A 20,749-nucleotide genomic window follows, 5' to 3' on the forward strand; every position below is an offset into this window, starting at 1 on the left:
TTGCCACACTAGTTGAGTGGGCACGACGCTCACTATCTTGGTTGTACATTACAATAGACACACACACACACACACATTTTTTTTAGTGAAACCACTGATTTTAATTAACTTAATGTAGAACCGCTACCACCTAGAGTGGATGAAAGCTAAAAACGGTGGGAAAATACTTCTAAGATATACACAGAAATGTCTCTTATATGATAGGCATCATATAGAGAGGTATGCAAAGAATGCTTGAAAAATGCGTACGTATCTAAGAGGGCATGCATGAAGGTCTGATGATTCCTATCATGCCAGATAGTCCAGAAGGTAGTAATTCTGACCCAAGCAAAGAAAGTGGCATATGCGTCTAGCGATGAGGGAACTTTCCAAAGAGCCAAAATTTATTCAAGAAACGTTTCGATGGGAAACGAATCTGCAGGTGTGCCGACAACGCCGCAATGAACTGTGTGGTAACCAAACATTGCCATAATAGGTGTGAAACGGTTTCACTGTAGCAGGATCAGCGTACACAGTGCGACGATGCAATACGTTGTTTTGCCAATGTCATCCCCACCGGTAACAACCGAGCAGACATCTCCACATGAAGACTTTTTGCTTCAAAGGAAGACCATTCTTCCATATACAGCGTAGACGCTGAGTGCACCATCTGACAGGTTTATCAAGTCTCCAAAGCTGATTGGCATGTTGCTTTATCCAGTGGGGAAATCAATATTCTATAGGCCTTTGTTGCTGTTATTTCCTACATAGGAATGGCAGTGTAACTAGGCTCTTGCCGATCTAGTTTCCAAGTCTCTAGACGATTTTGCGTCTCTGGCATGGGGGCAGGCAGGAAGGGTTGAAGCAACTCTTGGAGTCTATGCCAAAGTGGCCCGTGAGTGCATACCCAAACCATAGCGCCTATTGGCCAACGGAAAGGACATTAAAGAACCATCAAGTTGTATAACATCCTACACATGTTCGACTCCTTTACAAGCAAGAAAGTATGCCTTTCTGGGTTGGTTCAGCCACTACAAGGGGAATTTGAAACATACAACTCCAATGCACACTTTCCAACACCATGCTGTTTCCCACGTGTAGAGGTCTCCCCACCCAACACATATATTGCAAGATCTCTTGCCAGTCTGTGATCAGACGGTTGGAAAAAGGGCTGCTAGGAATTGTACCTTTGAAACAGTCCTTAGAGTGGTCTCCCAATTGCCAAATGCATCAATCTGCACCTTGGTGCACATATCAGCCACATTTTCGTCCAGGGTTGCATTTGGGCAACAAAAGTATGGAACATGGTAACTTTCCTTGTTTGCAATCAAGTGATAGTGAATGTTCAGGATGTTGAGTCCTCCATGCATTTTAGGAGAGCATACTAGCTCAAATTTCAGAAGGTGGAGTGCTTTTTTTTATCAGTGTGGGTTTTCCATAGACATTCCATAGCTTGTGACATAAAAGCATGCAAATCCTTTTTGTTCCATGCTAGAAGTGGCAAGTAATGATCGATTGAACAATTCTCAGGCGGACATGCAAAGGCCATGTTAAGAGCTTCCAATAATCGAGCTTCTGTTGTATGCCATAATGATCAATTGAACAATTCTCAGGCGGACATGCAAAGGCCATGTTGAGAGCTTCCAATAATCTAGCTTCTATTGTATGCGATGCATCACCCATTGGGTTTCATCTTTGAGCGAAATAGACGAGCCTATGGGATAGCCCAAGTGTCATATGATTTGTCTTGGTGGCACAATATTCCTTATAATTCAAAGGCAAGAGCTTTGACTTGTGAAAATTAATTTGCAGCCCAGCAGCTAATCCATACAAATCCAAAGCATCCATAGTGGAACGCAGGTCCGACTCAGTATTTCACACACACACACACACACACACACACACACTTTTTTTTTTGTTTTTTTTGTTTTTTTTGTTTTGTTTTGTGAAACCACTATTTATATTAAATAGTAAATTGTACAGTCATTGTCACCCGAAGAAGGTGGAGCTATGAGAACGAACTAGAAAAAATGGGAAAATTCTACAAACTGCTAGAGAGAAAGCTCATCAAGATCATAGCAATCTCGAAGAGACCGGAATAGGACAGCATGGAAATAGGGGAAGGGATGAACAATGTCACCAGAAAACACACACACACACACACACATATACACACACACAAATGTGTTTTCTTATTTATATTAGGGCTTGTAGTGAGGCTTTCATGCAAACCAATTATGTTATTTTTTTATCAGTATTACAAGGAGTTTGAGTATGAGGCTTATGGAGACCTTGGCCATCCTTTATTTGGTCCGAACTTATGGTAACAATTTATAAATGTTAGGTTGCCACCAGTCAAGCTCTCCATTCTTAAGGTGCTGTGCAAAATTTTGTGCTTGTTGTCAAGGTGATCACCAATGCTGATATTTGAACGCTTTTTTTAATTGACAGGCCAGAAAATCCACCGAAATTTAAAGTTATTATGCAGGAGTACGTAGAAGTTGTGCAAGGTTAGTTCATGCTCTTTTGTATTTGGCTTGAAGTCTCATTGAGCTGTGGATGCTAGATCTGGTGTGTCAATGTATTATGTTTATTACTAAAATAGTGAATACTAATGAGCTCAAAATTTCATGGATCCCAAAAAGATCTTGCCATGAAGATCCTACGGGGAATCGCTTTGGCACTTGGAGGCCCACGGGATGCTTTTGAGCACAATAAAGCTAGCGATCCCTTTTGGGTTATGCGTGTGATTGGGTACCCACCATTGACCAGTGGGGTACAGCCCATGAGCTTTGACGATTCCGGAATCAGCTGGTATGCTTATCTCAGCATTTTTCATTCCTTTTACTAGTGCTGGCATGATGTTGTTTGTCTTCAGAGATGTTCAGAAGGTAGATGGCTGAGTATCTAGATCAATTTTCACTGAGGGAAAAGTAATCATAGAGGTAGTCTAGATGATTCTCCTAACCTCACATAATGTTTATTGACTTGCGAAGAAAAGTGCAAGGTCTGCTTACTTGAACTGCTTACTAAGCTCAAAGAACAGGGTTATAAGCAGAGCAAGTAAACCTTATTTAGTCCTCTCCCTTGTCCAAACTGCTAAATGTGCGGCAGTAGGAAGCCTTGGACTGATCTGTGTTAATTGCTGTCATGTGGGTGAATTGCTGCTCTTCAGGGCTTGTCTTCTCACTTGGATCCAAAAGACTTGTAAACAACGTCGGCACGGGGACAGAGAGGTTCTATTTATGGACTCTCAAAAAAAATTGTTACTTGGGCTAGTTTGCATTAATCCGTACGACCGTAGCATTTGTGTCAATCGTATTCACACGTGTAATGCTGCCATCCATTTTGGACTGCTTTTCAATAGCTTTTTGCCTCTCTCTTTTTTTTTTTTGTTTCTTTGTTTTTTGCATCAAAGTCAGTGTGGAACTACCCGTGTTGGGGTGAATGAAGATTTTAGGAAAGATTTCTAGGTTTTGAGCTTAATCTAAAGAAGAAAGCTTTGGTTCATATTTATATTGGAGTGGAGTGGTATCATGTTGAGAGACTCTATATATTGCTAGAGCCATTGGAGTGGAATGTGGAGTTCTGACAGAAGCTGAAAGGTCAAACTTTTTCTTTGGATTAATATCCCATTAGTGGAGATACATCACGGGTGCGGCCCGTGATTATTTTTGACACACAGCAATGTTAGAAACCTTCTAGTACTGTACTTTGCTGAAGTATTTGAGGCGATTGGATGTCTGCCTTAGAATGGGGAAGTTCAAGAACATGACAGGTCGCTGGACAACAATAGAGCAACACACTAAGGAGAGCAACAGTTGCTAGTCAGAAGATTTTCGTTCCATCATTTTTGCATGCATGAAATTGCATAATTAGATCTTGAAAGCTGGTATACCTTCAAGGTTTAGAAAGCTACATGCATGTTTTGACCCCATTATTAGTTTCTAAGATTCTGGCATAGAGACCATTGATAAATGATCAGATTTGTCAAACAGTTCAATGCTTCCTCACCATGCCTGGGTTCGGCATATCCTGCAATAAGTATTCTACAGAAGCTTCTGGTTGTGTACTTACTCAACAAGCTCCAAATAAAAGGATCACCCAGCGCATAATAGAAAGGAGTGATGTGTGATAACAACGAAGTTCGGGGACTTCAACACCAGGATTCGGAGTGACCAGGCTTCTGTATATGACCAGGAGGAGCCGACTACGCAGGAGATAGACTTCAAGGAGATTGGCATTCAGCGGGCATCACAGGACAAAGGGGACATTACAGCATCAGGGAGAGAGTTCCTCGTGCTGGGGACCACACATGACTTAGTCATCTTCAATGGGATGTCCCGTTGGCCTTCTTCCGGAGCTCTCACATGCTTTCCACATGGCGGAGGCTTGAGTACAGTGGGTTACCTGATGGGATCTCCGGCTTTAGCCACATCTGTACATGCCTTCACCATTCCCACCTGCCCCCTTGGAGCCGGCCATGCCTCTCTCTCCTTCAGCCTCAGCTTTTCCCGACCATGCTCACCACCACCACCACCCACCCACCTCCCACTACACCCAGATTCACTTCCACCACGATGGGGACTGGACTTACTCCGACCATCTCTACGGACATCTAACATATGTAGACCCCAATCTCTCACTAGCCAACCTCACCTCTCAACTCACCACAATCGTACACACCTCCGGCATAGCTCCACCTGTCGATCTACTGTCAGAACCCCCACCGACACCATGCCCCGAACGATTGGTATGACGAGGAATGCCACACAACATGTGAGCGTCTCCTACGCGAGGTTGCAATTGGCCAAATTCGAGAGCAAGATGCTCAAAGGATTAACCAATACACAACTAGATGTAAGAAACGAGCACATGTTAAGGGCCAATACAAGGACTTATACCAATCTCTCAAAGGTGTGAAGTGTACTGAGGGTTGGAAGAAAATCCGGGAGAAATGCCCACCCACAACCATCACATCTCCATTCATATGGCACACATGCACGATCCCTGTATGCAGTACCAGATCAGCCCCCCATCCCACCACCATTACATCCACGCCCCATGACATCCACCTTCTTCACACCCGCCATGGTAGCCCGAGCTATCCGGAGGCTCAAAAACGTACATCACAGGACCACGAGGGCCTCTTGGCAGAGCATATCTCCCATGCGGGGGAGACTTTGGCACCCCTCCTAGCCCATATGTTCAACTGGGCTCTTTCAGACCCACCCACCATATTATCACGTCCATCCATAAAGTCGGAGATCCCATGGACCCCAATAATTACAGGACTATTATGATTGGCCACTTATTGGCCAAACTTTATGGGTCAGTACTTGAGATTGAGCTCAACACACTAGCAGAGAGACATGGGCACATAGCATCAGGGCATGCAGGCTTCCACAGGTCATTCTCCACTTTGGATCACATCTTCACCCTCCGAACCATCATAGAAAAGGGCAGAACATGACACCAACGGGTTTATTGTTCCTATGTGGATTTCTGCAAAGCATTTGATATGGTGCCTCGAGCCAGACTACTGTAGAGACTCCATGATTCAGGGGTACCATCAGACATGATTTGGGGGATCATGTCGTTATATGAGTCGGTCATAGGGTGGGCGAGATGCCCAGGAGGATTATTAGCAGAGATCTCCAGTGCCATTGGAGTGAAGCAAGGATGGCCACTGTCTCCCACTCTCTTTGGCCTGTACATTCATGAGATTTCAGCCTTCATTCATAGAGGAGGGGAGGAGGCGTATCACTAGGAGGCATCCATACTACTTTATGGTGATGACATTGCGCTTATTGCAGATTCTCCAAAGGCATCTTGACACATTACAGGGCGTTTGTGCACATGGGGATCTCACAATAAACCTTGGGAAAACCAAGGTTATGGTCTTCAACACATCCCCTGTTGTCACATCTTCACTGAGTTTCACCTACATGGACAGCCCAGTGGAGATTGCACTCATGTGTTTACTTGGGACTCACTTTTACAAGACCGGTCTTCTCGATGAGTCATGCTGTAGAGGCTAGATTGATACGAGGGTATGCTTCTCTTGCAGACAGTGCTCGGAGGCCCATTTTTAGGAGCCGAGGACCAAGATGTGACTATTTGACACCATGGTCACTCCAGCATTGATGTATGGAGCACCCTTTTGAGCGGCCAAATGGCCGAAGATACAAAGGCCCCAAGTCATGCTGCTCTCCCGTATGATACACAGCAAACTGTCAGTCCCACATGATATTATCCTGGCAGAGTTTGTTGCAGCACCCATGGTAGTAGAGGCACTCTTTCAGACAGTCACATAAATTCACAGGATTAGTGCCATGCCCCCATGGAGAATCCCGAGGCTTGCCGTACAGTCCTAGCAGCTAGTCATGGCATAGCGGAGTATGCACTTGGTTCACGAGGTAGGGACCCAGGATGGATCGCCTCCCCTCACTCCAGTATGACCCGGCTCCTTATTCAGAAGGCTTCCCACCCACGTGGACAGCCCATATTATCACGCCATGCATGAAGTCGGAGATCCCATGGAGCTCAGTAATTACAGGACTATTATGATTGGCCACACATTGGCCAAACTTTATGGGTCAGTACTTGAGATTGAGCTTAACACACTAGCAGAGAGACATGGGCACATAGCATCAGGGCATGCAGGCTTCCGCAGGTCATTCTCCACTTTGGATCACATCTTCACCCTCCGAACCATCATAGAAGAGGGCAGAGCATGACACCATCGGGTTTATTGTTTCTATGTGGATTTCTGCAATGCATTTGATATAGTGCCTCGAGCCAGACTACTGTAGAGACTCCATGATTCGGGGGTACCATCAGACATGATTTGGGGGATCATGTCGTTATATGAGTCGGTCATAGGGCCGGTGAGATGCCCAAGAGGATTATTAGCGGAGATCTCCAGTGCCATTGGAGTGAAGCAAGGATGGCCATTGTCTCCCACTCTCTCTGGCCTGTACATTCATGAGATTTCAGCCTTCATTGATAGAGGAGGGAAGGAGGCGTATCACTAGGAGGCATCCATACTACTTTATGGTGATGACTTACAAGGCGTTTGTGCACATGGGGATCTCACAATAAACCTTGGGAAAACCAAGGTTATGGTCTTTCACACATCCCCTCTTTTCACATCTCGACTGAGTTTCACCTACATGGACAGCCCAGTGGAGATTGCACTCATGTGTGTACTTGGGGCTCACTTTTACAAGACCGGTCTTCTCGATGAGTCATGCTGTAGAGGCTAGATTGATACGAGGGTATGCTTCTCTTGCAGACAGTGCTCCGAGGCCCATTTCTAGGAGCCGAGGACCAAGATGTGGCTATTTGACACCATGGTCACTCCGGCATTGATGTATGGAGCACCCTTTTGAGCGGCCAAATGGCCGTAGATACAGAGGCCCCAAGTCATGCTGCTCTCCCGTATGATACACAGCAAACCGTGAGTCCCACATGATATTTGTTGCAGCACCCATGGTAGTAGAGGCACTCTTCCAGACAGTCACATACATTCAGAGGATTAGTGCCATGGCCCCATGGAGACTCCTGATGCTTGCCCTACAGTCCTCGTAACAGCTAGTCATGGCATAACCGAGTATGCACTTGGTTCACGAGGTAGGGACCCAGGACGGAAAAGATGTAAGGCTATCCGACTGCGGCCATTTGGACAACCCATTATATATAACCAGCTCATACATGGTAAAAACAATCTTCAAGAAGTGCATTCCCCATATACTGGTTGGCCCTCTGGAGGCCCATCTTAGCCAAGTCAATTTCTGACAACATAATGGTATCTCCTTGGAAGTCATATGTTTGCACTTGTTCCCCTTTTGTCCGTGCGTTAAAGTCTCCTAATAGGAGGACCTCTCCTTGTTGGGAGAACTCTGCAATGTCTGCAATTAATGGCGCATATGCAGTCTCCCCTTTCTCTGTCAACCTGCATGCATATTGTGGTTTCTCTGGTGGGAAGTAGGATACTGCAATATGCATCACTCTCAAGCTAGGTCTGTCTAATCACATCCACATAAAGCAAGCCTCCACATCGTGTCTAACCATTGTGAGCATACCTCTCAAATGAGGGCAAAACAAGCATGCCACTCCTCCCGAGCCACGCACACCCTAGTGGTGCGTGTTTGTCCTCTAAAAGCTGACTCCCATGTGTAACCCTCGACTTTGGGTAGCCCTCTCTCAGGGCTTTCAGCCTTGATGCATTTCTGTGTAGAAGATAATATCCCTATCTGTGCAAGTCTCTGTGAAGCCTCCTGTGTCTAACCATACAGTTCCATTGCAATTCCATACTCCCATCCTCAATGCATCTATGGTCTCATAGGCCCTGCACCGTCATGTGGGGCGAGAGAGAGAAAGAAAAAAAGATATTTTAAGCGTCTACTAAAGACCCAATGGGCCTATGAGACCAAAGTGGTACAATAATGTCCATGGCATATCTCATCATGGAATGGAAAATAAAACAAAATGAAAACATAAATATAGCTATCTCACTGGGGTGATACAAAAGTGTCCATGGAAACTCATCATGGAATACTAAGAACATAAAAACATGGGAGCAACATCAGCTCTGAGTAGATGGTATACCACTCTCCAAAATGTCAAGCATGGGGTTGTCGAGTATGGCCGAGAGGTCTCCCTCAGCTATGTCACATGGAAAGGTAGCTCGATGGCGGTGAAGCATGTCCTAGATTTGGAGCTGATGAGGTGATCATGGCCGACGGGGGGGTCGAGGGCGTCGGGCACGCTCGAGTGCAGAGGGTCGGTCCAAGGTAACTCCTCTCAGGCGAGGTAGGTCCAAAGGAGCTCGTGGAGGGTCCACAAGATCCACTATGTTGATGTCCTCCACCTCCTGGGTCTGGAAGAAATTGATGATGGTTGGCTGCCGAGGGAGGGTGCGGGGTGGCTAGGGCCTGTGTCTCAAGAAGGTGTCCCTATGTCTGCGGTGCTCAAGCAGGAAGAGGCCCAGGCAACGCTGGTCCTCGAAGTCAATGATCCTGGTGAGTGGACCGAATTCCTCACGAAATAGACAGTGAAACCTCCCACGGATCTCATAGTATACTGGGTAGCAGCATATGTAATGCTTCTCCGTCTCAACCTCTGTGTGGCATAGTCGGCAGATCCTCTCCTCTTTGGGTGTTCGTACGAGTTTCCCGGCTCTGAAGATGCGCTGAGCTCTACCTGTCTCCACTCTGAAGCAGTGGGAAGAAACCCGTATCTGGCCAATCGCAATCCGCATGGCATGGAACATGTGAACACTCAAGTAGCCCAGCTGCTGGATGAATCCATCCTCAGTGAGTGTAAGGAAGTGGTCTCTGTGAAAGTGCATCTTCGTGGGGAGCTCCAGGGGTGTGATTCATGTGCAATGTGTGTAGAGGCTAAGAAGATCTGACGAGATAACCCGGTTGGTATCCTCGTGAGACAGCCGGAAAAAAGGGGAGTCCAAACTGTATTGAAGGGGGGACCATGCAGAGCCCATATACTGAGAACCAAGTGGAAACTAGTGCATACCATACTCCAGAGTGCCCCTCAAGTGCTAGCTATCTGGAGGACTCCAGGGCAAGCCTTGGGTACCTGTGGGAATCCATGTGACTGATGTGATGAAGGTACGTGACTGTCAGGAAGAGGGCCTCCACTACCATCGGGGCTGTAGCAAACTCTGCCTGGATAATCTGCTGTGGGACTGATGGTTTGTTGCGGATCATACGGGAGAACATCATGACCTGGGGCCTCTCAACTCGTTGCCAATCCTCATCGGATAAATCTGGCCCTAGAAAGCTGCTCCATACACATCAAGGCTGGTGTGATGAGGGTGTCAAAAAGCCAGCCCTTCGTCTTGGGCTCCTGGAAATGTTCCTGGAAGCATTGCCGCTCAAGTAAGCTCAAGGTTGCATATCCCCGCCTCACTCTAGCATGTGTTGCGGGAAGCATGGTAAAGCATGGGCCACTGAAAGTGACACCAAGGTAGACATAGGATGAGACAATCTCCACAGGATCCCCTCTATATGTGAAGCTCAATCTGGATGTGACGGGGCGAGAGGTATTGAAGACCATTACCTTGGTTTTACCAAGGTTAACAGAGAGGTCCCACTGAGTGCAAAAGTCATGTAAGGCATCCAACTGTCTCTGAAGCGTGCTCTCTTGAAGATTGTTTTTACCATGTGTGGGTGGAACAATAGAGACCAGATGGAAGGGAACATGGGCACTTCAAAGGGTAGTGACAAGCACAACATACCCTGTGTAGTGTTCTCTTGTCCTACGTGCTCTCTTGAAGATTGTTTCTACCATGTGTGGGTGGAACAATAGAGAGCAGATGGAAGGGAACATGGGCACTTGAGAGGGTAGTGTGAGTTGGTGGCCGAAATGCCTATAAACTATGTGTAGCAGTAATGCTTATGGAACACGAGGTTATCTATGCCTGCGAGTGATTATTTTATCTTGTTACTTGAGCCCACCTCTCATCCAAGGTGTGTGGTCAGAGTACCAACACGGAGTGCAAGTGGTAAAGTGGACATGACACCTGGTTGGCACGGGACTTATGTCTATGCCAAGGGTCATGTGGACCGATGTCTTGTTGGCAGGAGACTTATTTTGTCTCGCCCATTTACTTGGGACATGATTATGATATCTCAACTTATGGGACTGGTTTGTCTCGCCCATTTATTTGGGACATGGATTTATTTATCTTTATGCCATATTAGAATCACTATCTCCCCATACAGAGGCCAAGAAGTTCATTGTTCATCTCACCATGCATGTGGATTCATGTTGGGATTGTGAGAGGGCAATTCAATGAACACTTCACCATACACGTGGATTCGTATTGCGATTGTGGAGTGAGTGTTTCATTGTTTCCACACCATGCTTGTTGATCAAAGTTGGGATTGTATGGGAGAACATGGGAGCTGTTGGGATTGGGAGAAAGGATTGCCAGAACTATGGAAAACCAGCTTTTCTGTCACCATGGTTTGTACTCTTGAATGGCACCAGTTTGTGTGCATAGCACATGTTTCTGTGCGAGGCACTAGTTTCTTGTGCATGGCACTTATTTAAGTGTCTTAGCACCTGGTTCGTGATTTTCATTGGCATATGATTATCTCATTGATATTGGTGATTGAGACACAATTGGCTCTTGTGCCTGTGTCTAGCATATCTTCCATGGAATTCTCGCCATTTATTTTGGGACATGATTTTGATATTGATATTATTATGGAGACTTATTTAGTCTCACCCATTTCTTTGGGACATGGATTCTTCAGTTATATTGGATTTTTGAGACGGTCTCATCTCGCCCACTCGATGGAACATGATTATATCTTGAATATATGGCTTGAAGCTTAAAGTTGCGGACAACTTTTAAGAAGCTGGGGAGGATGTCACCAGCCTGGACATTTCCCAGTATGAAAGGGGTCTGGTGGACTCCAGGATGTTTGAATATTTTGGAAAGTACAAGCTTTGGGAATGGGATAATCCTAGAATACAAAGGACCACACTCCTAAAATTTAGGAGAGTTGCTATTTTTGGCCCACATCCGATGGAAATTCTGTTCGCGTCATTACATCTAGAATTGAGCAGATACCAAGAGTTGGCGGCAATGTGCCTATGACAGAATGTCTACCAGTTGGGATATTTTTAGAGGTAAAGATTATGGAAGGACCCATCTCTTAGATTGGGACATGTGGCAGTGGACCAAAGTGAGACAAGTGGCCTGACACTTGTTATAAAGTGAATCAAAGTGAGACAAGTGGCCTCACACTCAAATCTATAAATTGGAGTCCTCTCTCTTCATTAATGGAGGCTCTCTTGCTACACACTAGCCTCTTCCACCGTTACAGGCTGCCCTAATGATGGCTACTCTCACTTGAAGGCTGCCCATGAAGAATACCGGCTGTTGGGGACTGTTTTGGAGGCTTCCATCGTGAAGAAATACTGAAGTCCTTGTACTTGTTGTACTTGCTGTACCACCCATTGTACTGATTGTACCAGCTTTTGTACTTGTAGTACCAACCATTGTACCTGTTGTACTAGTCATTGTACATGCTGTACGAGCATTTGTACTTCGTACCGGCTGTACCAGCCATTGTACCTATTGTACCAGCTGAATGGAGAGTTGTACTTGTTGTACCAGCTCTATTGCATGAAGACCCGTGGTTTTTGGGGAAGAATCAGTACCCACACGGAGGTATATGGATTATATTGTTGGCTCGGCATTTCTACAGCCTATGTTCCGGCTTGGTAGCCTCGTGTTGGGCTGTGTTATGGCATTCGTATATGGATAACCCGGCATCTCCGTGGGGAGAGTAAGGCCCTCAAAGCTTGTACATGATATTATTCTCCTTGGGTAATAAAATACTCCAAGGGGGGGGTCGGCCCATTCCGGCCTCTATGCGGTGTCACACGTGCAAGCTCCACTTTCAGCATTTGTGGATGTTTTGTCCAGCTTTTATGTTTCATGCAAAGTGATGATGATGGATATATATGTTAAGGCTGTGGCCATATTTAAATGTTTTAATATGCATTGATGGTATCAACAAGTGTGTCAAAGGCCCTAGTCCCCCGGGCATCCGCCGCGAGTTACACATGCCCTTTGTGAAGAAGGTGGAGGTGGTGGGGTAGGGGTGGCTGATGGGGGATATGATAGCGTGCATAGGAGTGCCATGTGTCGGGATAGGTGATAGCTGTGGGAGGGCGATGTTCTCAGAGTTTCCTCCATGCCTCTTTGCAGGTTGGCCCTAAGAAAAGTCAGTATAATTCATCCTCTTTCCGAGCATAGAACTCCCGTTTCTTGCGTCAAGTGAGCCGTTGAGAAATCTGTTGCGCTTGGCGCTTCGTGATTTGCCCAATCCATACCTCATGCTTAAGATGGGAGCGTGTGGCCTGACATTTGTCATCATACCAACAGTTCTGGGGCATGGAACCGCAAGGTGGCTTGGCGGTAGACCGCCGTGTGCAGATGAAAGAAGCTGTGGCGGATGTGTGGAGTATGGTGGTGAGTTGTGTTGTGAGGGTGGATAGGGGGACAGTAGGTTCCACATCCTGGAGTTGGCAGTAGATGTGGTTGGAGTAAACAAGGTCAAGCTCGTGATCAAAGAGGACCTGAGTGTAATGTGAGATGGGGGGATGTGGTGGAGGGACGGGTGGTGTGCAGGTAAGAGTGAAAAAGAGGTAGGCATGGTCAGCTTCAAAAGGGGGTGGCAGAATGGAGAAGTCGGGGATAAGGTGTGCCAAAGCTGGAGATCCCATAAGGTAGTCCATAGTGCTAGTACCTCCTGAGCGAGGGAAGGAGGTGAGGGCGCCGGAGGAGGGCCATCGGGACATCCTGTTAGATAACGAGACCATGTGCAAATCCCAGCTCTAAAAAATATCTCCCGGACACTGTGACCTCCTCACGTGACCTCCTCACGGTCTTGTGATGATCGCTGCCGCCCTGTGTCAGTGATGTCCAGCTCCTGTAGTCTGATAGGGTCGTCTAGATCGAGTAGTGGGACCTGCTGACTTCCCGTCTTGGCGTTGAAATCCCCGAGTAGGACTTCCCCCAACTGTGAGAACTCCATGATATCCTCATATTATGGTAAGTAAGGTGACTGGCCATGCTGTGCGGCGTAAGGGGAGTGGCGTGGTGCAAAATAACACACAGCAATGTGGATGACTCAGTCACTGCTAAGCTGTAGCCGCACCCAAAGATATCGTGCATCCTTGTCCTTCCGGACGATGTTGAGAATCTATCGGAGATGGGATCTAAAAAGGACAGCTACCCCCCCCCCCCCCCCCCCGAGCCACGTACTCCTCCTGATGTGCGGGTCTCGCCTCGAAAAGCTTACTCCCACTCATACCCGGCTATGTATGGTAAGCCCCTCTCAGGGCTCTGATGAGTTTCTGTTAAAAAAAATGACATCCCTGCGTGTGAGAATCTCGCTCAAGCCTCTTGGATTCGACCACAGCATGCCATTGTTGTTCCATACTGCCAACCCCAGGTGTTTGGTCTCATAGACCCCATGTCCCTATTTGGGACGACGCTCAGTGATAATGACTCTACCATCTCTGTAGATAGCCCACTTGCTTGCTCTGCGGGCCTCATGAACAGTCACCATCGCCTCACGCTGGTGTGCCACCTGTGCTGGAGTGAGATCATCTCCCATGTGCACCTGTGTGCCCTTGAGGGCAGCCCGCCTGGCTGAGAAGGCCTGTCTGTTGGTGGCATCAGGGAATCTAATGATGAGGGGTCGCTCTCATGTCATATCCTTTCCTGCTCTCCATGTGTCTGCAAAGGGGGGGGCGATCCTGCCCACTCCTAGCATCTGGCAAAGTGTCATGGCAGAGAGAGAGAGAAGAGAGAGTATTAACATCTGTGTGAAGAGAAGCTGTTTTAGGGTTCCGAATTGTTGTCTGCTGCTCTCGTAGGGTTTCCAATTGCTGTTTTCTGCTGTTTTAGGGTTTCGAATTGCTCTCTTACTACTGTTTTAGGGTTTCAAATTGCTATCTGCTGCTGTTTTAGGGTTTCGAGTTGCTGTTTTAGGGTTCCGAGTTGCTCTCTTACTGCTGTTTTAGGTTTTCAAACTACTGTTTTTCGCAGTTTTAGGGTTGCCGCCAATGCATATGATCCGTCAATGGTTGACTCCCCTTTTGCAGTCAAATGTGGTAGATGAAATTTTTGATGGACCCAGGGGTTTTTTTGAAATTATGTTTAAAACGCCTAAAGCTCGGCAGTTGGTGCTTCAAAAAGTGCGTTTGTTTTTTGAGGGCAAGTTGGTGCATGCTGCTCCATGGAGACCCTTGGCTGAGTTTCAAGAAATTCCTAAGCAGGAATGTCCCTGCTATGTATTGGCCTCTACTGCATGATGCAATGCAATCTTTGGGAAAGGTGTTGGTTCCGCCCCGTTCTAGGTCCAACAATCAGAATAGATTATGTATGTTATGGAATACCACTCGTTCCTGTCCTCCATGATTGCGCCTTAAGTCACCAGGAATGAGGTGTATGCATTTCAAGCTCCGTTGGGGAGCTTTTGCTAGACATTGTTTTCAATGTGGTCAATTGGGGCATTTCATTGCTAAGTGCAAACTCAATGACAAAGATCAAGGGGTGCATGTTGAGGTGGAGTCTCAGGTGGGCAAGGATACTTCTTACATGGTTGTGGAGCACACATGCAATACTTCTGATGTACAACATGTTGATGTACACCAGGTTGAGGATAGAGGAAAACAAGTACTTCAAGAGGAGGCTCCTTGAAAAGATGTGGTTAGTTGTAAAGGCAAAAAGATGGATCAGTCATCTGGCCAAGGGGAAATCCGGAATTTGCATAATCCTCCTATTACTTATTGTCGCCGGGCTACTTCACGTCAGGGTGTTGCTCATTCTCGGAACCGTCAACCTTCTGTCCAGGGACATGGTTCTCTTCCTATGCATTATAATTTGCGCCCTCGATCCACCAGGGCTAATGAGCCTTCTTCTTCTCTAGCTTTTGATAGACAAGGCCGTGTTGTCATCCCCTGGGATAGAAGGTATACGAGTGAAAGAGGTAAACAAGGGAATCAGCCCTCTTCATCCGGTCAACCATGTTCCGGGGTTTTGCAAAATGCTTTTGCAGTTTTGGGTGACTATATGGGTCACTCTCATTGACTTTGTTTCTTTTCTTTATGAAGCTAGTTCATTGGAATGTGCGCGGGATTTCCTCCCGTAAGAAGCAGTATGTCTTGTGGCAAACATTGTTGTCTAATCAATGGGATGTTCTTTGTGCGGTTGAGCACAAACAACATAGTCAGGTGGGTGGTGGCTTTATACATAGAGGTTTTCATGTTTTCTTCAATGGACACCCTTCCACTCAGTCAGGGGTGATGATGATCATCCATGATCGTTTTCAGCCTTCTGTTGTGTATCAAAATGTACATGGTAGATTTATGGTTGTGGAGATCACTTATGAAGAACTTCTTTGGTTGGTTGGTATTTATGGTCCCCATACAGTAGGGGCTCATTTTCTCTTTGGCGGGATTTGCAACAATGTTTAAGGTTAGGAAAGCCAGGTTTTCTCATGGGGGAATTCTAATATGTGCTCTTCTGCTGATCAAGCTAATTTGACTCACTCTATAATGGATAATCCGGAAAGGCGGGTTTGGGACTCTTTTATGTCTCTAGTCCTTAAACATGACATTTGGCCCTGGCTGCATCCTTATGATTCTGGCTTTAATTTTCATTCTCGCTAGTATCCTGGTACTTGGAGCAGGCTGGATAGAATGTATGTTATGCACGATGATTTATTTTTGCTTGAGATATTGAAAGTGGTTGGGATTGCTTTTGTCTAATGTTCAACGCCTTGCTCGTCAGTATGGTATTCCTCAGACCTCGAAAAGGAGGCAAGAGCTGACACTGCTGCAATCTTTACTTGGGGCCTTGCAATCTCAGGTGGCTATATCACCGGGGAATGATAGAGTGGATACTGTTGTTACTTGGCTCTCTCGTAGAGTTGCTGAATGTAAGGAGGCAAGTTATACGAGGGCAAAGTTATCTGAGGGCAAAGTTATCTGCCCGGTTGGAGACCCTTAAGGATAGTAATTGTTAGACACATAAACTTTATGCTCAGTTGCATCCCTCTTATGATAGAGAGAATATTGTGAGGCTTGAAAATTCATTGGGAGAGATGGTTTTAGAGCCTCATAGCATCATTGATTTGTGTGTTCAGTTTTACTAGGAGCTTTTGGGCACTCTTGAGGTGCTATCTAATGATGTTCATCAAGCACGTGCTAGTGTTCTAGCATTGGTGCAACATCAAGTGTCTTTGGACTCGGCCAACATTTTAGCTACTCATATTATAGAGGAGGAGGTTGGCTTTATGCTTGCTCATTTGCCCAAAGACAAGGGCCCAGGTTGCGATGGCATTACTAATGAATTGTTTTCCAAGTATGCGGATCAGTTGAAGGTTCCATTGACATCCATTTGTTAGGATATCTGGCAATCTGGAGCTATGACTGATTCATGGAAAGTGGGGGTGATTCAGTTGTTGCCAAAGGTGCCTTCTCCCTTTGCTTTAAAACATTGGAGGCCTATCTCTTTGATGGGTTGTATGTATAAGGTTTTCTCTAAAGTCTTGGCAAACAAATTGCACAAGTTTCTGCCTGACTTGATACACCCTGCTCAGTATGGGTTTATAAAGGGGTGCAATATCTTGCATAATATCCTTAATGTTCAAATAGGCATTGATTATGCAAGGAAAACAAAGCAGGAGGTGGTGATGGTTCAGCTAGATTTGGAGAAAGCCTTTGATCATGTCAGCTGGTCTTTCCTTGTTGAATTGATGCATTCTATGGGTTTTGGGCCACATATGTCTCATTTGATCTACGCTCTTAGCCATGGATCTCAGTCTCAGATTATGATGAATTGTGGAGTTACATCCCGAGTGTCCCTTAGTCGCTCTCTACGGCAAGGATGTCCGTTGAGCCCTTTGCTATTTTCTTTGGTTACCCCTCCCATGCTTACTTTGCTTACTCAGTTGGCTTAGGAGGGGGAGGTGGTTGGGCTAACTTTGCCTTCGGGTCAACAATTGGTGGGTCAAGCACTAGCTGATGATTGATTTATGTTTCTGAAAGCCAACAAAGCCAACGTTGAGAGGGCAATGGTAGCTTGGTCTTTGTTTGCGATGCATACACTGATGTACTAGGAGCAAAATAGCATATAGCAATGTAGAGATATCTGCCCGTCTCTGCCCTTAGTCTAACCCACATGTACCTAGCCTGCTCATCTCTGCGGACTATATGTATCAGTGGCTGTAGCTGCTCTCTAAACAATACTGCCACTCCTCCTGAGCCCCGTCCTCTATGCTCTGAACGAGTCTCGTGTCTACAAGCTGTCTCCCATCGGTATCCACTAACATGTGGCATGGACTGTCCAGGAGCCTGATGCGTCTCACAGTAGAGGATGATGTCTCTCCTAGTGAAACTATCCTCAAAAGCCCCTACATCAAGGCATAGAGATCCATTACAATTCCGAAGAGCAACTTTGAGTGTAGTCCCATAGGTCTCGCGCCGTCATGAAGAGCGCCTCTCCATAATCACCACTCTACCATCTCTATAGAAGGCCACTTTCCCTTTCTCTTGGGCTGCCCTTATCTCGGGCATAACTTCTTTCATGTGGGCAAGTTGCGAGTGTGAGGTCATCTCCAAGAAATATTCCCGTCTTCTTGTCTCTTCAAGAAGTCCTTCTTCGCTTCCATGGAGGGGAAACGAATGATAAGTGCTCTCTCCTTAGAAGATTCGCCACTACCTTCTCTCTTCTTTCCCACTCTCCATGCCTTTGTGTGGTGCGTGGCTTCAATGCCCATCATAGAGAAGAGCTCCTTGGTTTCCCCTTCTGCATCATCACGGTCTTTTAGACCGGACACTCGTACATGTAAGGCCCGGGTCTTCCTCCTTTGCTCCTCTTGAAGGGTCATGTTGATGATGGTGGGAGTGGGGATGGGTGGTGATTCTTTACCTTTCCCTTTCTTGGCGACCTCGATCCATTTCTCCGCCTTGTCCATCTTCTTTTGTGTCTTTGTGATCACCTCCACCCATGAAGATATCTTCTCTTTATGTTGCTCCTCCTCCTCTCGAATGATCCTCATTTGTTCCTTGATGGTATTCAGCTCTTCAATAAAGGAGGGCTGAAATTTTCCATCCTCAAGCTTGCTTTTTGAAGTGGCTTCCAACTCCTTTTTGAGGGCTGAGATTTCAGCCGCTTGACTTTTAGCATGCAATTTGGCCTCCACTAGTTCCTCCTTTAAGGCTGAAATCTCAGCCTCTTGCTTGGATGTTCTCTCTTCGAGCTCTTGGATTTTGTCAAATCCCTTCTCGAGTTTGGAGAGGCGGTTTATGATTGCGGTAACGGAAGAGTCGACCATCTTCTTGTTTTCTTTGATAATTGTGCCGAGCTTGTCCTCCACCTTCACGAGCTCCTCTTTAAACTCAGTCTTGGCCATGACATTTTGCAGAACTTCCCACAGCCAATGGACTGGAAATTAATCCATGACAGCAGCGCGAAACAGCAGTAGCAGGGGAGGGGGGGGGGGGGTTCAAGCCATGTAGGGGAAAGAGAAAGAGAGAAGAGATTCAGCGGGGAGAGAGTTATGTTGCTGCCTTGGGGGCCTGAGGAAGGGTGGGTGGGAAGAGAGGCGAGCGAACAGCGAAGAGGGAGAGAGAGAGAGAGAGAAGAAAGAAAGAAAGAAAGTTATATTAACGTCCACGGGAGGCCGAATCCGACCTATGGGACAAATCAGGTACATCCATTTACATTCCACTCTGGGTATCGATGCCAAAGAGGCATAAAACTGAAAAAAAAAAAACTCAAAATGAACTCTTAAGACTCTTAAGAGTTTAAATTACAATGGGTTCTATTGCATCTAGTTCGAAATTGAGGTTCAAAATAAAAATAGCTATATTTCATCCATGGATGGATTTGCTCTTGAGGGGGGTGGGGTACGGAATTCTTTAATGATTGCTTGTCCTCCTCTGTATATTGCCCATTTGCCATTCTTTCTTGCTTCTTTAACTTTATTCAACTCTGCCGATTTGTTCTTGAGTTGTAGCGGGGTGAGTTCATCAGCTATCCATACCTTTGTCCCTTGGAGAGACCTTGTTTGCTTCATCACTGCTATTTTCTCATTGTTGTCCATATAGGAGACTTTTGCCTGTGTACCCTTTACTATAATAGAGAGAGAGAGAGAGAGAGAGAGAGAGAGAGAGAGAGAGAGAGAGAGCAGAGCAGGGCAGGGCGGCGCAGAAGCGAAGGAGGGGAGGGGAAGCGGGTTGAGCGGGCGAAAAGCAAAGAGAGAGAGGGCGGGAGGGAGGGTTGGCGCAAAGGGGGTTGCTGGCGGGGAGGCGGGCGAACAACGGAAAGAGAGAGGCAGGGCGGGGCGGCAAAAGCGAAGGGAGGCAGGGCGGCGTAGAAGCGAAGGGGGGGGGGGGAGGGGAAGCGGGTGAGGGTGAAGAGAGAAGCGAACAGCACAGGTATGGAGAGAGAAGTGAAAAGAGAGAGAGAGAGAGAGAGAGAGAGAGAGAGGGAGGGAGGGAGAGGGGGGGGGCGGCAGAAGCGAAAAAAGGGGAGAGAGGGGCGGGGGCGTCGAGCAGGGGCGAACAGCGAGAGTGGCGGGAGGCTGAAAATGCAGGGGTGGGGGAGGGATGGCGGGGCTCTGAAAACGCAGAGGGGGAGAGGGAGAGAGAGAGAGAGAGAAAGAGAGAGAGAGAGATGGCGGGACTGAAAACGCAGAGGGCGGAAGAGAGGCAGGTGGAAGCGAAAAAAGGGGAGAGAGGGGGGGGCGTCGAGCAGGGGCAAACAGCGAGAGTGGCGGGAGGCTGAAAATGCAGGGGTGGGGGAGGGATGGCGGGGCTTTGAAAACGCAGAGGGGGGGAGAGAGAGAGAGAGAGAGAGAGAGAGAGAGAGAGAGCATCAGCGTTTACTAAAGACCATTGGGCCTATGAGACCAAAGTGATACAATAATGTCCATGGCATTGTTGGATCAGCAGCTATGGAGGCTTCTGTACTACAGCCATCATGACTATGACATCGATGGAGATATGGAGAGACAGAGAGCGAGTATACACGACTAAGATTGGGCACAAAGTACACTGTTGATTAATTGATTTGTGAGTACATTGGTGCCCCTTTTATGGGATGAAAGTACTTCTTCTTTGACCTTATGAAATGAGGTGTGACATCACTGCTTACCTCACGGGAAGATTTCTAGGCTAAGAGACTATTCCGAGACTTAACTCTGATTTC

General features: G+C 46.7%; 1 protein-coding gene across 3 annotated transcripts in view; it reads left to right on the forward strand.

Annotated features, from left to right (window-relative positions):
- LOC147617524 (2-oxoglutarate (2OG) and Fe(II)-dependent oxygenase superfamily protein) overlaps nucleotides 1-20,749 on the forward strand; it is a 166,273-nt gene that overhangs the window by 102,525 nt on the left and 42,999 nt on the right. For all 3 annotated transcript variants that reach the window (XM_086775781.1, XM_086775782.1, XM_086775783.1), the window contains 3 exons: nucleotides 2,235-2,302; nucleotides 2,431-2,489; nucleotides 2,625-2,793. In XM_086775781.1, the coding sequence (XP_086631907.1) occupies nucleotides 2,235-2,302; nucleotides 2,431-2,489; nucleotides 2,625-2,793 (296 nt within the window). The remainder of the gene's footprint in view (nucleotides 1-2,234; nucleotides 2,303-2,430; nucleotides 2,490-2,624; nucleotides 2,794-20,749) is intronic.

This window comes from Cibotium barometz, chromosome 36 (assembly GCF_041138505.1).
Source record: "Cibotium barometz isolate CiBa-2024 chromosome 36, ASM4113850v1, whole genome shotgun sequence".
NCBI classification, from domain to species: Eukaryota; Viridiplantae; Streptophyta; class Polypodiopsida; order Cyatheales; family Cibotiaceae; genus Cibotium; species Cibotium barometz.